Source organism: Miniopterus natalensis, chromosome 17 (genome assembly GCF_054644295.1).
Source record: "Miniopterus natalensis isolate mMinNat1 chromosome 17, mMinNat1.hap1, whole genome shotgun sequence".
Classification (NCBI taxonomy): domain Eukaryota; kingdom Metazoa; phylum Chordata; class Mammalia; order Chiroptera; family Miniopteridae; genus Miniopterus; species Miniopterus natalensis.
This window is the reverse complement of record NC_142097.1, coordinates 20534539-20555611: the sequence shown is the minus strand read 5'-3', so window position 1 is coordinate 20555611 and position 21073 is coordinate 20534539. Positions and strand designations below refer to the sequence as shown.

At 40.0% G+C, this 21073-nt stretch overlaps 1 protein-coding gene across 4 annotated transcripts in view; it reads left to right on the top strand.

Moving 5' to 3' along the window:
- RFFL (ring finger and FYVE like domain containing E3 ubiquitin protein ligase) overlaps positions 1-21073 on the top strand; it is a 64008-nt gene that overhangs the window by 11827 nt on the left and 31108 nt on the right. Inside the window, exon 1 of one of the 4 annotated variants that reach the window (XM_087826046.1) lies at positions 6594-6705. The exons of the other annotated variants lie outside the window; for them this stretch is intronic. Coding sequence (XP_087682172.1) covers positions 6609-6705 — 97 coding nt within the window. The 5' untranslated portion in view covers positions 6594-6608. Of the gene's footprint in view, positions 1-6593; positions 6706-21073 lie in introns of those variants that run through there. 4 annotated transcript variants of the gene reach the window in all.

The window sequence follows — 21073 nt, the reverse complement described above, 5'->3', positions numbered from 1 at the left end:
TATGAATTTTTGGTTAATTCTTTATAAATGTGCCTCAATGAGTATATCGTTAAATATACAGAAAACTTGGCTCAGAATGGCCCTTAGAACTTGTTAAAATTGTTTCATTTTATTTGTGAAGTGATCTTAGGTTCTTTCTTTCTGACAGTACTAATTAGCTTACACTACTCATTTTAAAATCCTACAATAGCACAGAAGTATATATAGAGCAGAAGGTAAATCCCCATCCCTACCAACAGTAACTGCTATTAAATGGTTTTAGACATTTTAACTAGATGCATTTTGTAGCTTTCTTTCTCTCTACATATGTGTGTGTGTATATGTATATATACATATACACACACACACATATACACGGGGTAGGCAAAAGTAGGTTTACAGTTGTTGGAATGGAAAATAATACAATAATTAATAAATAATAATACAAGAATAAACTGTGGCCCTAGCCGGTTTTGCTCAGTGGTTAGAGTGTCGGCCTGCGGATTGAAGGTTCCCGGGTTCAGTTCCAACCAAGGGCATGTACCTGGGTTGCAGGCTCAATTCCCGGCCTCAATTGGGGCCCACGTGGGAGGCAACCAGTCGATGTGTCTCTTTAACATCGATGTTTCTCTCCCTCACTCTCTCTCCCTCCTTTCCACTCTCTCTGAAAAGCAGTGGAAAAAATATCCTTGGGTGAGGATTTAAAAAACACACCAAAAAAACCTGTTTCACACACTCAGCTGTAAACCTACTTTTGCCCACCCTTGTATATATGTATGTATGCTGTGTATATGTGTGTGTGTGTGTGTGTGTGTGTGTGTGTGTGTGTGTGTATTCCCCACCTGCTGTCCCGTAGTGCTTTTTTTTTTAACTCAATGGATAATGTATTATAGGCATTTTTCCCTGTGAGATATATATATATATATATATATATATATATATATATCCCTTAATGCCTAAGACAGAGCTTTGGTTTCCTTATATATCCTTTTTTTTTAATCCTTTTTTTAAAAAAAAATTTTTTTTAATATGTCTTTATTGATTTTAGAGAGAGGAAAGGAGAGGGAGAGAGAGATAGAAACACCCATGATGAGAGAGTCACTGGGGATCGAGCCCTCAACCAGGGCATGAGCCCTGACCGGGAATCGAATCCCAATCTCCTGGATCCTAGGTCAATGTTCAACTGCTGAGCCACTCCTGGCCAGGCTATATATCCATTTTTAGAATAAATAATGCATCTGATTTTATGGTGTGATTTTTTTTTTTTTTAATTTATATTTTTTTGCAGAACCTTGAGGGAAGCAAGAACTGTGAGCACAATAATCTTTAGGGAATGTAGTCCTTTGGGTATTTGTCTACTCTTCAGCTGCTTAGTCAGATAGAGTGTTTTCTTAAGTGCTGCAGAAATATACTGTTCATTCTATTTTGAAATCTCTTTTTCTGTCTTCTCTCCCTCTTCCATTACTTTGATTACCTTGGTGGGACATTCAAGCTGTGCAGTCTTTATCCTTTTATTTCCATAGCCTACAGAAGCCAGCTTGAAGATTAGCTGTAGGTGAACAGGTAATCTTATCTGTTTGGTGAGGCATCACCCGTCAAGATGAAACACATGTTAACAAAGGCCTCCTTGACTTGAGGACCTGAATGAAGGTAACGTAATCTTGTGGTATTTTTAGTGGAAACCTGGGTGAGAATTTAGGAAGTTTGACTTATTGGAGACAAGACATGAGTATGGGATGAGGGATTGGAGAGAGAGAGAGAGAGAGAGGGAGAGAACTAGAGGAGAATATGTGTGTGTGTGTGTATCAATTGGGGAGGAAAATAATCCAGAGGTATACAGTAAAGAAGAATTATGAATTCAGGAAGTTTTATAAGTGGAATTGCAGAATCTTTGTTCTGAGAGGGTGGTTACTAGGGTAATAGGAGCTGTTGTAGTAGTTTAGGTGATGGGGTTTGATGACAAGGGCCTTTTCCCAGCCCTTTTTCTGTATTAGCCCAGGAAAAAAAATGAAGAAATAAGATCCATATAGAAAATTACACCCATCAGATGGTTCCAAAATTTCCATTGTTAGGTATCTAAAGTCAGCTGCCCAAGATAGCAGGTTGGTCACATTGCTGACTTCCTTTCTCCCAATCTTGTCATTAGGTTCCTCAGACTGTGTTCTGACAGCTTTGGATTTTTCCTTTTCCTGTAAGCTTGCTATGTTTTCAGTTCCTGACATATAGGAGCCTGGTATTTCATTGCGCCTGAGGTAGGCAGTTGCAATACCCTTGATATTGGATACCATTCTGAACTCTGAAGTATTATACCACAGTGGATAGTAAAGTGCCCACAATTACATTACAGAACAGATTCTGGTAACTGCACCAGCGGGGGCAGACTCAGTCCTTGCACCCTCACGCAGCTCTGGGGTTGTTTTGAAGCAAAGTGCTGTGAAGCGGGTTGTGCCGTACACAGTGCCAGTTCCTGTATCTGAATGTGAAAGTGGCTCGTTAAAGATTAAAGGGGCTGCCTGGTCCTTCTGGCCCCAAGATGGAATGATTCCCGCCATGGCGACAGTCTTTGTCTCCCAGGAGAGGCCATTTTATACAGCAGGTTCGTGCTTCCAAATGTTACAGTAAGCCTGCGTTGGCTGATGCTGTGGCGATAAGTTGGCATTTGGGCACTCTCAAGACATATGAGCTATATAGCATCCCGTGGTTTGAATTTCTGGGCAAAACTGCCTCATCAGGAAGTCAAATGCCTCTACTTTCAACCCCTGTCTTTGGGAAGGTTTTCTCCTTTGTTTTATTTAACTATTCAGTTGAGTCAAGTGAACTTAATTTTCAAAGCTGTAAAAATTCCCTTGTACTGCACCCCAGGTGTGAAAATGTCTCAGTATAACATGACTGGGGTAACAGCTAAAATCCCTAAAAGTAGCTAGGATAATTGTCTCTGGAGGTTTGAAGAAAATAATGGTCCAGTGGACAAAATAAATTCAGTTCAATTGTTATGTTCTTGGTGGTTCTTGTGGGTGAGGGGACTAATGTCTAGGACATGCTCAGTGAGACTACTGCTCAGTTTGGTGGTGTTTGAACAAAACCTTCATTTTACTGGGAACAGTGCTTAGGGGCCATACCTATGACCTGTCTCAAAACATGGTCCAAGGCCTGTCTGCATCACAATCACTTGGGAGAGGAAGATACTTATTAAAAATTCCAACTCGGAGGCCTCCCTCCACTTCTGTGAATTCAATGGCTGGGACTGGGATGGGCAATGATCATTTTCAATAAGCACCCCTGTTGATTCTTAAGTACCCTTAGAGTTGATTCTCAGGTATCCTAAAATTTACTTCATATTTCATGTTTAATTTCTGTGTTTTATTAGATGATAGATGTTTGGTTGACACATATTGTCCTTGTATTTTTCTTTTCTTTATGTGTGTGTTTTAAAATGTCTTTATTAATTTCAGAGAAAGGAAGGGAGAGGGAGAGAGAGATAGAAACATCAATGATGAGAGTCATTGATCGGCTGCCTCCTGCACGCTTCCTACTGGGGATCGAGCCTGCAACCCAGGCGTGTGCCCTAATCAGGAATCGAACCTTGATCTCCTGGATCATAGGTTGATGCTCAACCGCTGAGCCGTGTTGGCTGGACTTTTCTTTGTGTTTTTAATCCTCACCCTGGTATATGTTTTAGAGAGAGACAGAAACATCGATGTGAGAGAGAAACATGGACCAGTTGCCTCCCTTATGCGCCCCTGCCAGGGGTCAAACTGGAAACCTAGGTATGTGCCCTGACTGGAAATCAAACCCGCATTCTTTTGGTTTATGGGACAACACTCCAACCAACCAAGCCACCTAGCCAGGGTCACATTGTCCTTTTTGAAGAGGAGGTACACTAGTGTAAAACAAAAGGCTATGCGATCCCAGAACACCAAATATCAGAATTTGGCAATGTCTCTAATTCTTAACATGGTGAGACAGCCACTGGTTTTTGGGTTTATCAGTTCACCATCTGTGAAAGTATCAGAAAGTATCAGAAAGAAATCAGAAAAAGTATGTGGACATAGTTAAGATGAACTTTGTTAAAAAGAAGAAATGTACAGGATGTTGGGAACAGGAAAGTAGGTAGGTGTTGAGAGGAGAAAGTGGGAAGTAGACAAGGTTGAAGTAGTTTATAAGTGGTAGAAAAATTTTAAACTTGAACAGAATTTTAAATTACCAAGTAATAATTGGATATATGTTTGTTGTTAAAAAAATTTCAAATACTGATAAAGCTAAAAATACCTCCTTGATCTGCTCCCATTGCAGTTCCCTCCCTGGCGTGTGTATCCTGCCATATCTTTTTGTATGTATTTGGTGATTTTCTGTGGATTTGGAAGACTACATACTCCTGAGAAATGAATATTTTTATTTCTCTTTTGACACCTGCTTACTGTTTATAATGTTAATATATAATGCAGAACCCCCCCCCCCCCATGTGGGTTACCAGTGACATTACATATTCCCGTTCAAGTAAAAGATTGGGTATGGGCGTATATACCTATATACACAAAACACATATACATACGCACACACCTCTAACATATCTGTTGTGACCACCTGTAAAAAGTAAACTTATATAGCTTTGGGTAGTTAATTACTTGTCTGAGTTTCAAGATAATGCATTGAAAGAACTTAAGTACAAAGCCACAATTATTTTTTAAATTTCTCTTATAGTTTTTATATTCTCATAGTTTTCATTTAACCTCATAAAACCTCAAGTGGCTGAAATCATTAATTCAAATTTAGCATCTTTTTAAAGCTCTAAATGTGCAATCCTCAGCCTTTCCAGTTTAAAGAAGGAACTAGGATGGAGTATGGAGTATGGTTATAGTTTGGAGAAACTGATTGGGACAGTACAGAATCCCAAACAGGGAAAAGATAATCTATGCTAGTTTACGTCACCTACTAAATGGTGTTTATCTTAGCACAGTTAGGAAGTCCTGGTGTTTCTGGCCCTCATGTTGCTGTTCATATAATTTATGTTTATTTCCTGGGCACAGTACGGTTCGGCGTTTCTCTTCCTTATTTACTGATAGAGACTGAGTCAGAAGCTTCTAACAATACTGTGTTTTTTTCCTTGTGGAGGTTCCATATTTGTATATTCTGTAAGTGTGTTGAGAGTTGCTCCATGTTAGAATGTTTGTGACTTATCTTCCACTTCAGCAATATTTTTTAAAGTGTGATCCATGAGATAATGGTTGTTAACAGCTGTAAATATGCTTTTATCGTTTGAAAAGGACTAATTAACTTACACTGTAGGAAAACTTTAAACACAGCCATTTTCTGAAAAGGAAAACACTGAAGGGGAGGAAATAAAAGAGGGAACATAAAACCTTATAAAGCCCAATGTGGCTCTTCTACTGGAATAACGTAATTAAGGGGATTTAAGTGAGTTGGATAAATAACTTTTTTTAAAACCAGCTATAGAAGGAATAGAATTAAGTAGCATAGTTTTTTAAAACCAAATTATGACGGTCCACATGTATATTTTAATTGACCTAATAACATTTATTGAATGACCATCAGGTTGGCAGCTGCATCCAGTTTGTACCATATGAGACCTACCTTGAAGGATGGATGAAGCTAGATGTGGTGGCCTTGAATGGCTGGGCCAAGAAATAGCTAATGACCATGGGAAATTTTGAGCAGGGAACAGGAGAATCTGATGTGAACTTTAGTTTCTTTTGTCAAATGAAAACATGTAGAAAATAAGGACTTAATCTTTTGTTTTCTTTATATTGCATCAATGCCAATTCTAGCCTGTCAGGGCAAATTCAGTAATAATTAATTGCTGTTGATGAGCCAGTCATTCTAGAATTGAATTTTTTAATAAGCTGGCCAATAAATGAGAATCAACATAAATTTAGGAACTTTTTTCTTAAAATCAAGTGTTAATGCAGCTTTCACAGACTTCTGTATTTCTTAAGTATCTGGTAGGTGTGATGGTGGATAATTTAGCTTTAGTATAGAGAATGTGACAGCTGATGAAGCAAAAAACCTCCAGTATTTCTGTCTTAATCAGAGAACATGAGTTGTCTAAGGAAATAGAGAGGTCAGAGAAGCCTAGTGGGGGAAAAACAGCAAGCCTGGTTAAAGCTGACAAAAATTCACCCTGTGATTTAAACAGCTTTCAATGGCTGAGCAAGTTCCCCTAGTCCTCTGACCCAGGTGTTCTAATTTGCAAATGCAAAGTGAGTTCTTTATCAGCCTCTTGAGGGAAATCTTCAGAGCTGCTACCTTTAGTAATCTTGCTGTCCTGAGCCCCAGCTGTTCTCAGATGAAATTTCAGACTGTGACCACTGGAGCTTTCTTGGTAAAGGCTCCAGAGTCCGCTGAGTGACCAACAGTAGGGAAATGAGGTTTACCTGTCCCCAGTGATCAGTACTCGATTTTTAAAAAAATCAGTGGGGCACCTCTTTTCTAGGTTGCAGTTGATTGTGGCTGGCTCAAGCTAAGTTGTTTGGGAAATGTGAGTTTTGCCTGGCATGAGTCAGCACTGCGCTGGGTAAACTGCCTGCTCTGTTGCAATCTTGCTTACCAAAGATATGTCCCCAGGCGGCACCATTCACTTTGCCTGAAAGCAACTGCTGTTGGTTCCTGAGATGATCTCATCTGAATATGGCTCCAAGGACCTCAGCGGCAGGAACTGGAGGCAGCTTGCTTTCTGCTGTGGCAATGTTTTGAAACAGGCAAAATCAGGTAACCCCAGACTGTTTCTCTGAGTTTCATTATCTAGACTGAAGTGCAGTGGAAATCCCTTAGTTTTCAGAAGTGAGTCACTGCCTTATCTTGGGTATCTTAAAGCTAATCCTTCAACTCTTTGGGACTTCTAAGGGAAAGTTTTCATTTCATTTGGCATCTGGGTGTGGTTTTAGACCTAATTAGACCATTTATTATATCAAATCTCAACCTTAGAGAAGTCAAACAGACTTACAGCTTTATCCATCTTTACTCTTGTTTTATGTTCCTTTTGTCTTGTGATAAATAGTAAAACTAAATTATTGTTAAAGGAAGAGAAAGGCAAACAATTTATTTATCTACCTAATGATCATGAATATTGAATTTTAGAGAACACATTGTTTACCAGTGAGTTTCCATATTCCTTTCTGAGGTATTAGGAAGACTCTCCCCTCATCCCTAATTCTGTTGAGGCTGCTGCCGTCTTCTTCCTGTTTACCTCTAAACTTTAAAAATCTTAAGCTTCAATGCTAGGTAATTGCCCCCTTCGAAGTTTGCTTCTACTCCTTACAATTACCCCAAATAGTCATGTTCTCTTTTGTCTCAGGCCTTCGCACAAATAAGCCACCTCTGAAACACCCTGCACCAACTTAACCCTAGCAAACTGGCTTCAGCCTAGAAGTCCCTTCCTCCATGAAGTCCCTTCTTATTCACCAGGACTGGATGGGTACTCAGGAGGGCCCTGTGTTCACTCTAGTCATAAGATAGAGAATCAGTGTCTTTTGTTAGAATTATATTCATAGTGCTTGGCAAATAGTAGGTTCTCAGTAAGGATAGAATGAGGAAGAGCTTGTACTCTACTTCCACAACTCTGATCCTCTTAGCAACCCTTCATTTTGGCTTCCACCCCCGTTATCCTCATCATGTTTCCTGAAGATCACCAGTAAACTCCTACTTACCAACCCCCAGTGTCCTGGTTTCAGCCTTCATTTTACTTAATCTCTACCTAGCACTTTGCACTATTTATTGAAACATTCTTTTTTCCCCCAGCAACTCTCTTCATTTGGCTTAGAGGCCACCTTGTCTCTTCTGACTTTCCAGAGCACCCTCCTATTTATTACTTCTTCTCATTCTCTTGATTATTCCATAAATGTTGAGGTGATTCAAGGCTTTGCCATGGGTATGTTTTCATTCTTCCCCCACCCCCTTCCACTAAAGATCTCTAATATTCCCATGAATTCAGCTATCCTTAGTATTTTTTTACCAGCTCAGCTGTTTCTCCGAAACTTCAGATCCTTATTTCCAGCTTCACAAATCTTGACAAACTTTGTCTAACTTGACAAACCTACCAAGTTGTTTAAAAGGCACCTTCAGTTCAACATGTACGTAACAGCTCATTATCTCCCCTACCCACTGTCTGTTATCTGCTTATATTGCTGCATGTTTGAACTGTTAATTATGTCCACCGAATCTTCATGTTTATTCTTTTTATGCCTCACATCCTCTAAATGTGCTCAATCTATGGTTACTAAACCTTTTTCATTACTACTGTATTAGAGTACTTTTTGATGTATGTCTTTTTTGTATTCCCACTGTATTGCCTAAATTCACCAGAGGTCAAAAACTAGATGTTTGTTTAATGAGCCCAGTGGCTTAAAGTTTTGTTACCCTAGTCATGTGAATACTTTAGGCAGGGCCTGCACTCTTCAAAGGTTACAGATATTGCCATTCTCCCAGATCTTACACACTAAAGATTTTACCCACTTTGCTTCTAGGAATTCTGGTTCTGACCTTATCAAATCTTGACTGGACTTTTGCCACTCCATAGGTCTTTCTCTGCTCCATCTTCATAATGTTGCCAAAGTTATCTTCCTAAAGGCCAAATCTAATCTTTTCAGTCTCAGGTTTTCAGAGTTGCCTTGGTTCCTTATTTCCTGCTTAGCTTTGATAGGTAAAGTCCTTCACAATTTGACCCTATCCTATCACAGTGTTGATATTACCTGTCTTATCTCCTCCTTTCCCCAGCCATTTCTCTCCTCTTTAACCTCCCTGAACTTTTTATTTTTCTAGTTCCTGGTTATACAATGTCCTTTTAGGACTCCGTGCCTTTTCCCAGTGCCCTCCCCTTTTCTAACTGGCAAAGTACTCATCCCCTAGGAGACTTAATTCATGTTACACCTTTTCTGACTTTCTCATGTAGAGTTATTCTTTTTTATTTATACTTCTACAGCATGGTGTGTCTCTTCCACTAGCCTGTTGAGTTCCTGGTCCCTGACCCAGTTCCATCAGACAGTGGCTGAAGTGGGTCTCCAGGTCAAACCACTAGTCCAAATATCTTTATTAACTCTTGTTAGTATTGGAAAATTTATAAGCTCTCTTACAAGATGGCATATTTTTGATTCCTTTTTGATGAACTTGAGCCCATGGTGCTTATTCTGTATATGTCACCTGAAACCATCGGGTAACCAAAGTCAGTTTGAAGATTTATAGGGCTTGCTGAAACTGAGTTCCATAATGTCACCTAACATTTTTATAGTACTTTACAGAAGTATTCCCTTGTGTCATTTTATTTGATACCTACAATACCCTGTGTTGGGTAGGCTTTATTATTTCTATTTTACTGGTGACTATAAAGCCACTTCTAACATTGAAGCATACATTCAGGTAATGTTGTAGGTGGAAGAATGGCACTGGGTGTTAGTCCAGTGGGGTCAGACGGGATCTGGGTTGTGGTCCCCACGGATAGATTGGTTGGTGCAGGGGCAGGGGTCATTATCCAATGCAGCTGGTCCTGAGGTCAGCTGAGGCTGGTTTTGTTGCTTTTCTGGGCCTGGAGCTGAAATACAACTGATGCCTAGATGTTATCTCTAGAGAGAGAAGGTCTGAGGGTCCAAATAGCCTGACCAGTGATACACTATGGGAGAGAAGGCCACCCTAGGGGCAAGGTCCCACCCTACAATTGTCTGTTGCTAGGCACCTGGGGCTTTCTATCCTGAAGACCTCTGTACCTAGCCCATAATCCTTGCCCTTCTCAAGTCTGTCTAACTGCTTATCACAGTAAGACTCAGAGTAAATGTAATGAGAAAATGTGTTTTTACATTGCCTTAAGCAACTGGTTGTCTCTTTTGTAGTTAAGTGCACCTTATTGGGTTCTACATTGAAGGTACCAATGCTCAGTATACACATGATAAAGATCTTGCCTTTTACAGATAGAAGGAGGAAGTACCCAGGGCCTGCCTGAACTATGGAAAGGCCTTGACAATGTTAAGCGGCCTTGATTGAAATTAATAGTGTGCCTACTCCAGCCCATACTGGTTTGGCTCAGTGGTTAGAGCGCTGGCCTGCAGACTGAAGGGTCCCGGGTTTGATTCTGGCCAAGGGCAGGCACCTCAGTTGCAGGCTTGTGGCCCCACCCCCAGCAGGGAGCATGCGAGAGACAACCAACTGATGTGTCTCACATCTATGTTTCTCTTTCTCTCCCCCTTCTACTCTCTCTGAAAAGCAATGGAAAAATATCCTCAGATGAGGATTAAAAAAACAAACAAAAATAGTGTGCCTATTCTAGCTTCATAAGCTTTTCTTTTGTGCTTCAGATGTCTAGAATTTGTTAAAACCTACTGCAAAAGTGGAGTGTCAAACCAAGTTGATGAGTGAAGGGAGTTATCACAAAATGGAGTAAGCTCAGTATTTAAAAAAAAAAAAAAATTTATTGATTCTTTAGAGAGAAGGAGGGAGGGAGAGAGAGAAAAACATCAATTTTGTTCCACTTATTTATGTGTTCATTGGTTGCCTCTTGTATGTGCCCTGACCAGGGATCAAACCTACAACCTTGACCTATGTATGGGACAACGTTCTGACCAACTGAGCTACTGGCTAGGGCTGGAGTAAGCTGAGTGTTAAGAGCAGAAAAGGTTTGCCCAGCTGGTATGGTTCAGCGGTTGAGCATCAACCCATGATCCAGGAGATCAAGATTCAATTCCTGGTCAGGGCACATGCCTGGGTTGTGGGCTCGATCCCTGGCAGGGGGTGTGCAGGAGGCAGCTGATTAGTGACTCTCATCATTGATGTTTCTCTCTCTTTCTCTCTCTCTACCCCTTCCTCTCTCTGAAGTCAATAAAAATATATTTAAAAAAAGCAGAAAAGGTTTCATAGTAATTCTAGTAAGTGATTAAGTTTGTAGGGTAATTCACAACTTTTGGGGTGCTAATATGCTGTATTTGGGACTATGTGGAATTTGATTATAGAAGGCTGAACCATAAGGGCTAGGAAATAATCTCTGTTAAATACTGATATTTGGCATCCAGTTTTGGACCCCACATACTTAAGAGAGGATAAAGATGATTAATAAGTTAAAAAAAAATTATCATTATAAGTTTTTAAAAAAAGGAAATATATATATATATTTTTAAATATATCTTTATTGATTTCAGAGAGAGGAAAGGAGAGGGATAGAAACATCAGTGATGAGAGAGTCATTGATCAGCTGCAGCCCGCAACCCAGGCATGTGCCCTGACCGGGAATCGAACCCTGATTGCCTGAATCCTAGATCGATGCTCAACCGTTGAGCCACGCCCGGCCGGGCAGGAAAGATTTTTTTCCTAGAGAAGGAAAAGCTTGATTGTCATCTTCAAGTACAAGAACAGTTTCTGCCAGGGGGATTTTGATTAATTGTTCTTCATGTACTTCAAAGACTTAAAAGGAAATGGGCTTAAATTGAAAGAGGAGTAATTTTAATGAATATGAGGAAAGGTTTCTTGATCTTCAAAGTTGAGAAAAATTTGAATGACTGCTAAATTAGAGTGTTGAGTTTCTGACTGTTTCAGTTATCTATTACTGAGTAACAAATCATCTTAAGACTTTTAGTGGCTTCAAATGACAACCGTTTTATTGCTCATAATTCTGTGGGTTAGTAGTTCAGGAAAGAGGCACATATTGCTTTGCTCTATATGATGTTGATTAGACTGGAGGATTTATCATGGCTTCACTCAAATATCTGGGGACTCAGTGCTGGCTGTTGGCAGGGACATCTTGGTTCTCCTCCATGAGGTCCATTTCTCTCTTGGCCTCTCATCACTCATTAATCTAGATCGGGCTCCTTTTACTCAATGGTTGGCTTCCAAGGGACCATAATGGAAGCTGCAGGGCCTCTTAAGGCTTAGACCTGAGAGTCATACATCATCACTCTTGCCCCATGCTTTTGGTTTAAGTAAGTCACAAGTGTAGCCCACATCCAAGGGGAGGGGACACGGACAAGGGTAGATTGTCAAAGTCACACTGCAAAAGGGCATGCAGTATGGTTGGGATCATTGTCACCAATTTTAGAAACAATTTACCACACCAACCTTAGAGATTTTTTAATGAGAGAATAATCAATACATGTTTATTAAATAGGTAGTTTGGGCATATGATTTATGAACTTGGCTGCATATCAGAGTCATCTGGAAGCTTTTTATAAGCATGGATTCCTTAGGTACCATACATGTGAATCGGTGTCTCCTAAGGGTGTTGGCACATAAGAGGCACTCTGTCCTTTCTCTCAGGGAACTGTCAGTAAAATGACAATGGGGTTTGGGGGAGAGAACAAGACAGATAGGTATAATATTTAAGGTAGAATGGTAGGTGCTTTAAGATAGGCTTACTCGTCTGCTTCCAGGGCTTGGCTGAACCCTCTGGCTGGCATGCTCTACCTCTAGTCGGCCTAGTGTAAGTCATATCTCATTCAGTTAGCACTTCATCAAAGGAGTATTTCTTGATGCTTCACTTATTTTTTCTCATAGTTTCTAGCACTTTTTCCTTCATAGCATTTTTTAGGTTATAAGTAAATATTTGCAATTCTTTGACTGATGTGTAATAGACAGAATATGTCTACTTAGCTTTCCAGTATCTAACATAGTGCCTGCCTCATAAAAGGAACTCAGTAAGTATTTATTGAATGAATAAGTGGTTGATTGAAAGCATGAATGAGTGAAGGGATAGTTTAATTCAGTTTTAAAGGGTGATTAGAATTTTGGACAGGTAGAGCAAATGAATGGGAAAATCATAGTTCTGAAGCAGAATGTGTGGATTATATTGCTCATATAATTTCAGGATATTGGAGGAACTGGTTTGGGAAGATATGAATGTTTGATTTTGAGTGTACTTGGTATGCTAAATTTGGGATCAGGATATCTAGCAGGCATTTAGAAATGAGGTACTGAGATTGATTACAAATATTTAGATTTGGAGTTATCTGAATGAAGACTATGGAATCTATTCATTCAGCGAATACTTATTTGAGCTTCCATTGTGTGTCAGACAATTGTGTTGTAAGGAAGGTGAGCTGAAGTCTGACTGATAAGGAACTAACTTTGTGAAAAGAGCTGTGGACAGTGTTCCAGGAAGGAAAGGAACCACAAGTGTGTAAGCCTGGGGCAGTAAATAATTTATTATTTTTGAGGAACTGAAAAGAGATCACCAAGGGCTTAGAGTGAGGTGAAGGTAGAGGGAGAACAGCATGAAGTCAAGTGAGAAAGGTAGGTAGGGCACATGGGGCCTTTGTGGGCCACATAGGGAGTCTAGACTTTGCAAAAAAGCATAGTGGGAAAACATATGAAGGCGTATAAAGCAGGAGAGTAAAAAGCAGGGTATATTTTTAAAAATGTAAGTTTATCCTGATTACTGTGTAGAGAATAGAGTGGCAAAGAGTGGACCACTGGGTAGGTGTTTGCTGTAGTTCTTGGGAAAGAAAGTGGCATATAAGGCAAGGTATGGTAGTGGACATAGTGAGAATGGGATATTTTTAAAATGCAAAACCAATAGAATTCACTAGAGAAGGAAAGGAAGAAGGGTTAATATGTGGCCCTAGGGGATATTTAGGGGTCAAAAGAAGGAACCAGGGAAGGACAGGGAGGAATATTGGTCTTTGAAGTCAAAGGAGAGTCAGGCATTTTCAGTGGTAAACGAAGGGGAAAAAGGAGCCTGTGAGAAATACTGAAGGAAGAACATAGATAGATCATTGGTGCATGGGGGAGGTCATAAAGGTTGAGGACTTATGAAAAAGCCAGGCATTTAGCCATTAGAAAATATCATAGGTGACTTTGAAGAAAGGGCTTTCAGTACGGTGGAGTGGAGTTAATGAACAAGTGTGTGATGTGAAAGTGGAGGATTAGAGAAAACGGGAGGTGGTGGAGCAGAGACTTCACTTTGTGCAAACTTGCACAGAGAAGTATGTGTGAAGGCAGGTGTTTCAGAACTTATGGACCAATATTTACTGAGCATCTACTCTGTGCTAGGAGCTATACTAAGTCTATTCTATTTATCTTTGTCTTTGAATAGTTTGCCGAAAAATGTAGTGACCTCCAAAATGAATTTCCAAATTCTAGGAGTAGGTAAAACCTTCCTTTGGGGTATGGGAAGGAAATATTAGAAGTAAGTTTTTCTGTATTTTTATCTTACCCTTTGAAATTTTAGTGTTTTATTTTTTAAAAATATATCTTTATTGATTTCAGAGAGGAAGGGAGAGGGAAAGAGAGAGAGAAACATCAATGATGAGAGAGTCATCATTGATCGGCTGCTTCCTGCATGCCCCTGACTGGGGACTGAGCCTGCAACCTGGGCATGTGCCCTGATTGTGAATCGAACCTTGATCTCCTGGATCCTAGGTTGATGCTCAACAGCTAAGCCATGCCTGGCCAGGCTAATGTTATATTTTAGATAGAACACAGTATATTTGTATAGTGGTACTTGTCTACTTTGCTGTAATATATCGATATGTTGGAGATGTGCTAATTTTTAAAAAACTAAATGATGGTTAAAAACAATGGATTCTACTGGTCTAGTGAATAAAGGAGAGTTTTTGAGATGGAGAGAAAAAAGAGGCAGAGAGCCCGGCTGATGTGGCTCAGTGGTTGAGCATCGACCTGTGAACCAGGAGATCACGGTTTGATTCCTGGTCAGGGCACTTGTGCCCGGGTTGTGGGCTTGATCCCCAGTAGGGGACATGCAAGAGGCAGCTGATCAGTGACTGATCATTGATGGTTCTCTTTCTCCCTCTCCTTTCCTCTCTCTGAAATCAATAAAAACATTAAAAAAAAAAAAGCAGAGAGAAGGATGGGAAATCTACATGCAAAGTAGTTTGCACATTGTTTTAAACCTCTTAAGAACCCTGTGAAGTTATTTTCGCCATTTTACAGACAAGAAACTGAGGACTGGAGAATTTAACTTGCCCCAGGTCACACAGCTAGTTAAGTGGTAGCTTGAATTTGAAACCTAGTCATCTTTGAAAGCCTTATCACCTCACTTATTCTTTTCCCTCTTTATCTGCTTAATGATTTTTCATGTTTTTTCATCTAATTCTCAGTGATTCTATAAGGAATATTAAAATATGCATTTTGCAATTGAGGAACCTGAGGCACAGATGGAACAATTAGTGCAAGGCCACATATCTAGTATATGGCAACCACTAAATTGATTCCAGTGTTCTTTCTACTGTACCCACTGTTGCCTCAGAATAAATGGATGGAACTTGGTTGTTTTGGTAAAGTAGCTGAGGGGGTTTCTAGTTATCCGACAAAGAAGTGGAAGAGGGGATGGGGTTGGAAGATTACTTTAGACAAAGTAGAAAACAGTAATAGTTCCCATTTGTGGCGCACTTTGTGGTGTTAAGGCATTAATTACCTCACTTAGATGCTCAGTTTTATTTTATTTATTTTATTTTTAATTTTTAAAAAATATATCTTTATTGATTTCAGAGAGAGGAAGGGAGAGGGAAAGAGAGAGATAGAAACATCAATGATGAGAGAGTCATTGATCGGCTGCAGTCCGCAACCCGGGCATGTTCCCTGACCGGGAATCGAACCGTGATCGCCTGGATCCTAGGTCGATGCTCAGCCGCTGAGCCATGCCCGGCTGGGCTAGATGCTCAGTTTTAACAGGTGTGGAAAATGAAGTTTAGGTAATTTAAGGGCTATGACTAAAGTCACACAGGAGGACTGAGTTCTGACTCCAGGCCCCCTGTCTTAAACCCTGCACAACAACAGTGCTCTTCGGAAAGTTGATGTGGAGACATCAACTGGAGGTGAATAAAGGATTTCTAAGCCCAGTGATAGCTTGGTCCCCAGTGTATGAATTTGTTGGGAACCCAGTAAATAAAGTCTTGTAACTTTTCTGAGGCTGGGGAGGGAAGGGGAAGAGAGGGGAAGAAAAACATAGAATAAGAGTTTAATAAATCAGAGAAGGGCCTCACAATGCAGGAATGGCAGATTGCCATGGATTGTGTTGTTAGGAAAATTTCTTTTAAATTCTTAAATAAATTCTGAAAATAAATTTATTGTGGTTCTGTTTGGTGCAAGGTAGATTGGGATATGGAGGAAAGAATGCAAAGATTGATAAGATGGGATCTTTGACCTCTAGAAAGGTTAGAGAGGGAGATGCAGTGCTTCACCATAGCCCATGATCTAAGGGTGTAAGAGAGGTGGAAAGTAGAGAAGTAGTATACATATTGGCTTGTTGTGGATTGAGGGTGGCATTATGTAGGGCTGGCCTGGTGGGTGCCACCTAGCTTCTCTGTAGTATACATATTGGCTTGTTGTGGATTGAGGGTGGCATTATGTAGGGCTGGCCTGGTGGGTGCCACCTAGCTTCTCAGGAAAACCTCTGAGGGTTTTGGTTGCTGTGCTTTAGGTCTGGTTCTTAGGTCACAACATGTATTCTGTTTTGCACCTGAAAATGATCAGTGTTTGGGAGACAGGATTCTATTTAGACTTGAGTGACTGTGCTCAGAAAAGAATGCCAATTTTTTATTTTAGAGCGAAGGATTCCTTTCCTGTTAACAGGATTCTGGATTTTGCTAGGATATTGCTTTTTAATATCAAGAGATCTGAGAGTGAAATGTAATGATATCAAGCTTGCTTGGTGAGCATGGAATAATATGATAGAATAGTTTGTGGGGAAGGATACAGTTACAAAAAAGCTAAGATTATTGATTGCTTACTATATGCCAGGTATTGTACTAAGTGCTTTGCATACAGCAGGACATTTAATTCTCCCAGTGTACCTCCTGCAAAGTAGACACAATTATCCTCAATTTATAAATGAGGAAACCAAGGCTGTCTCCAAACTGGTAAGAGGCTGAACTAAGATGGGTACTAAGTCTTTGACTCTGAGTCCATATCCCTGACTGCTACTGTGTGCTGTTCCCATTTAAGCTTCATGACAGAACCTAATCCTGCCACAGAGAAGGTGATGTGTCACTGATCCCCAGTATTTCTCTGCCTTGGGTGATTCTGGAGTCAAAATAGCCTCAGTTTGTTTGTTTGTTTGTTTGTTATTAGATTTTTCTAAGTTTCTTTGTTAACCACACTTTGATGCGGTAATGTTTTTTGTTTAAATATACTAATACCATCAGCCAAGCCGTTTTGTTCTCCTCTCTTATATTTGGTTTGGAAGACACTGTATCCACTTAGAGGGACTTTACATATCTGCACATACACATTGGTTTTGTGTTGATTTTATTTTCTTAATTTTATGGGTTAAGTTACGAGATTCCTCCAGCTCCTAACTTGTCAACCTCCCCCTGTTCCCTGCCTCCTTTTCTTCTGGATTTAAATTCAAATTCTGAGTCTGATTTTGAAATTCTCAGTCTGGCTCCATCCGGCTATTCAATTTAGCCATGGCTGTCTGGATCACTATTATTATTATTACCATCCCTCTCTTTGTGCCCACTTATGTCTCAAATCAAATCCAGTTATTCACTGTACCTGTATGTCCTTGATTTTCCTACTTGGGTGTCCTTGGTTCTGTTGTGTTTTTGGGCTTCGAATCTCATTCTGTCTATGAAGCCTCCATCTCTGATCCCTCACTGGGAGTAATCACTTCCTTCTCTGGGTCTCATAGTAAAGGATTCTTTTATGTCTCCTTTATGGCACAATACGCCTTCTGCCATATATTTCAGTTGTTGGTGTACGTGCCACTATCTTTCTTACTAGACCATAACCTCATTGTGTAGGTCTATCTGGTTGACCTTGTATCTCCCCTTGTGTCTGGTTCAGTTCCCCACACATAATGGGCATTTGATATCTGTCGGATGAATGGATGGATAGATGAATGAATGAATGAATGAATAAGCAGAATTTGAGATTTAAGTTTCTGCTCATTGGTTTAGATTTCTTCTCCCTTTGCTTTTTTCTTCCTTTTTCATTTCCTTTTCATTTAAACTTGCCGTCCTTTCTCTTACACTGACTCAGAACTTGTTTTCACCACTCCCTTTTCTTACCCAGATTTTGCCTCATTCTTTTCCCATTAGCAGTTACTGTGTGGGAGTGCCACATGCTGCTGGTCAGATTTTCTCCATCTTTTTGTGGTTCTATTCTCTTCAGGAATCATATGACCAGTGTGATTGCATTAAGATCTTAAAAGGATCTGTTTAAAGAACAATCCTTAAAGTTTGCTAGTCTGTTGCTTTCAAGTGGGAAACTTTCTGATCCACATTTCAAGGGAAAGGGAAAGGGAAAAAAATTCTTGGTTACTTGGGAGGTGGATCAATGCATGTACATTCACACTGTGGGTTGTGGGATGTTAGAGGCATCCTATTTGGCCATAGGAATAATGCAGGAAGCCACAGAAGCTTCTGCTAACTGTTAATGTTGAATCCCTGAATTTTTTCTACAGCTGGAAGAAACATTAGAGATTAGTGTAGTCCAACCCTCCTATTTTCCAGATGAGAAAACAGACCCAAAGAGGCTAAATGACAAGTCCATAAAAACTGGGATATTCGTTTCCTAGTGTTTATTCCAAATGCTGAATATGACTTGGGGGAACCACTAGCTCTTTGAAAGCAATGGAAGTTTCACTTGTAGTGGAGGCATCAATCTCTAAAACTGACGGCTTTTGCAGTACTGAAAAGTAGACTCGGGTTGGTAGCAGGTTGGATCACTCTGGGTGGTTCCCATCTGGGAATCTACTCAGTGGGGACTGGCTGACAGAAATCTGTTCCTTCTACATTTGAAAAGAGTCCAGCATTTAATAGTAAAAACATATCCATTTTTTCTTTTTTTCCCAGCCCTCATAATTCTAAGTTTTGTTTCAGGCTTAATTTTCTTATCTCAGCAGTTTTTTTGTTTTTATTGTTTACTCTAGGTCAGATGCTAGTAGAAGCATGGGAAATCTAGAAACTGTCTAAGAGGCCCATGATTGTGCTTTTTAGGTGACTCTTTTATCTGACACATAGAATAATGTGTTTTATTGTCATTGAAATACTGTCCAATGAACCAGTTGTTGGTAGATATGAAAGTTTACCTACCTGTTTGTGGCTAGGGAGCAGCAGTGTATAGAGACAGCCTAGAACAGGAAGTCCAGTGCAAACAGGATGTGCTTGTCTTTACTGTAACTTGTGTACCTGTGTTTTGAAACTTGATGTGGTTAAGAAGACTTCGAATATTTGAGCATGGCTAAATAAGTCTGTTTCTGGTTTGAAAAGGAGCTAAGGCATCTAGGCCTTTACTGCCCTTGCCTAAATACATGTGCACATCTTTCTTCTAGGGGTCAGGTCTTCCTTCCTGATGCATGGTGGGTTTTCCCAGCTTACGTCATTATTACATCCTTATGTTTTATAAAATGAAACCATTGACTTGACTGCTGATCTGGTTATTCCTGGTAGCTGTGGGATTCAAGCTGTGCTTAGCTATTTTTTAAAAATAACAATAGAAGAGCTTAGCGTAGAATTCACCAGCCTTTTAAATTATAGTTTCCTTTTGTTGGATTCCAGCATTTCTAGCACATTTTTTGAGTGTTTCCTGTGTTCCTAAACTAGGTAGTTTACAAATTACCCCAATTTTAGTCTTTGAAAATTTTCTTGAGGGTTGAAGCCTGGATCTAATGCTAACTGCTGAACTGTTATACCCCTAGGCAAGTTTCTGGAGAAGAGATTAAATAAGTAATTTGCTTGGGGGTCATTCAGCTGGTAAACAGTGTTAGGATCCCCTGTTTTCTGAACCACCCCCCTCCCATTCCTCATTGTTTCCCACTGTGAATTTGCTTTGTTATGTCCATCAGGGGGTTGGATTGGCTCTAGAATAACCACCTGTGGGGAGTAATCTTGGGATCTTTGTGGGTTATTATAACTGCTTGAGTTATTTCAGAACAGGTCCATTCTGATGGTCTCAAACCATAAGCTAATGAATGTGGGGCAGGTAAAGGTCTGGGTCCTATTTTTTGTACATTTTGTATCCTTGCCACATTGCAGAGAAGGCTATCCGTTTACTTTATAATTCCAGGAGTAAATTGGTAAAGTAATAATAGCACATTTCAACGCCGATGAGAATAGCATTACTTCCCAATATTAGCACAGGTGCCTTTTTTTTTTTTTTTTTTTTTTTTTTTACAGCTGTTTTTTTCCTCAGGAAAAAAGGAGTGGAAAAGATGAGCCGCTTTGCACTGTGTTGTGGAATATCTAGGAGACCAGGTTAAGCACATGTGTTCACAAGGAGAGAATATGGTGATAGTACAGAGGTTTTCTTTGTGATACGAGGCAAACTAGAAATCTCCATTTCTGCTTCTTGGGATAGGTACTGGGCATCACACATCATGGCAGGAGCAGAAAACATTTCAGAAAGTCAGCATAATTTTCAGATTGAGATAAAATATTAAACTAAGCCAAAGGTCTGTGAAGGAAGGGGGTGGGTAATCTGAATTCACCCGGGGTTTATCGCAAAATCCCATCGGACTTCAGTGCAGTGCAAGCAGTTATGGAGCACCAAGTGGGGGGCAGAGGTGTCTGTTTAATTCTCAGAATTTGGTGGACAAGAGGAGTTGAAGAGCTAAGGGAGAAAGTTTAAATTGGCTAGACTGTGGGAAAACTGACACTGGGGTAGAATTGGGAAGAAATTTAACAGCCTAGAGCTGCATCAAGGATAAACCACTTGTGACCACCTCCGAGAGGAGTTCTTCGGGGATTAGAAAATTAACAGCTATGGGATGGGCTGGATTCATTCAGTTCTTGGAATGTCATTGGAAAATTTTATTGAGTCTGATTAAAGGTATCATCATATTTAACAAAAAGGTAGATAGAGGATAGAGCAGATACATTTTGTCACTTTAAAGAACCTTAAAAAATATTTTCTTAAAGTTATAGCCAACTTGTATTGAGCATCTATTATGTGCTAGGCTTTAAATGCTACCAGATCTAGAGACTTTGTTCATTCTCTACACCACAGCTCATTTGGCTGCAGTAACTTGTGCAGTCCACTTTGGAAAGGTAAAATGCCTAGTTTTGATCCTAGAGAGAATGCATATCTTGAAGTGCTGCCTTTTCCTGGGGCATAGGAGTGCCAGAAATCCTCTCCCCTAGTCCCTGGGCTGTGAACATTTTTTATCCTGGTTACCAAGTCACAGTGCTTCTTCCCTCAGAAGGTC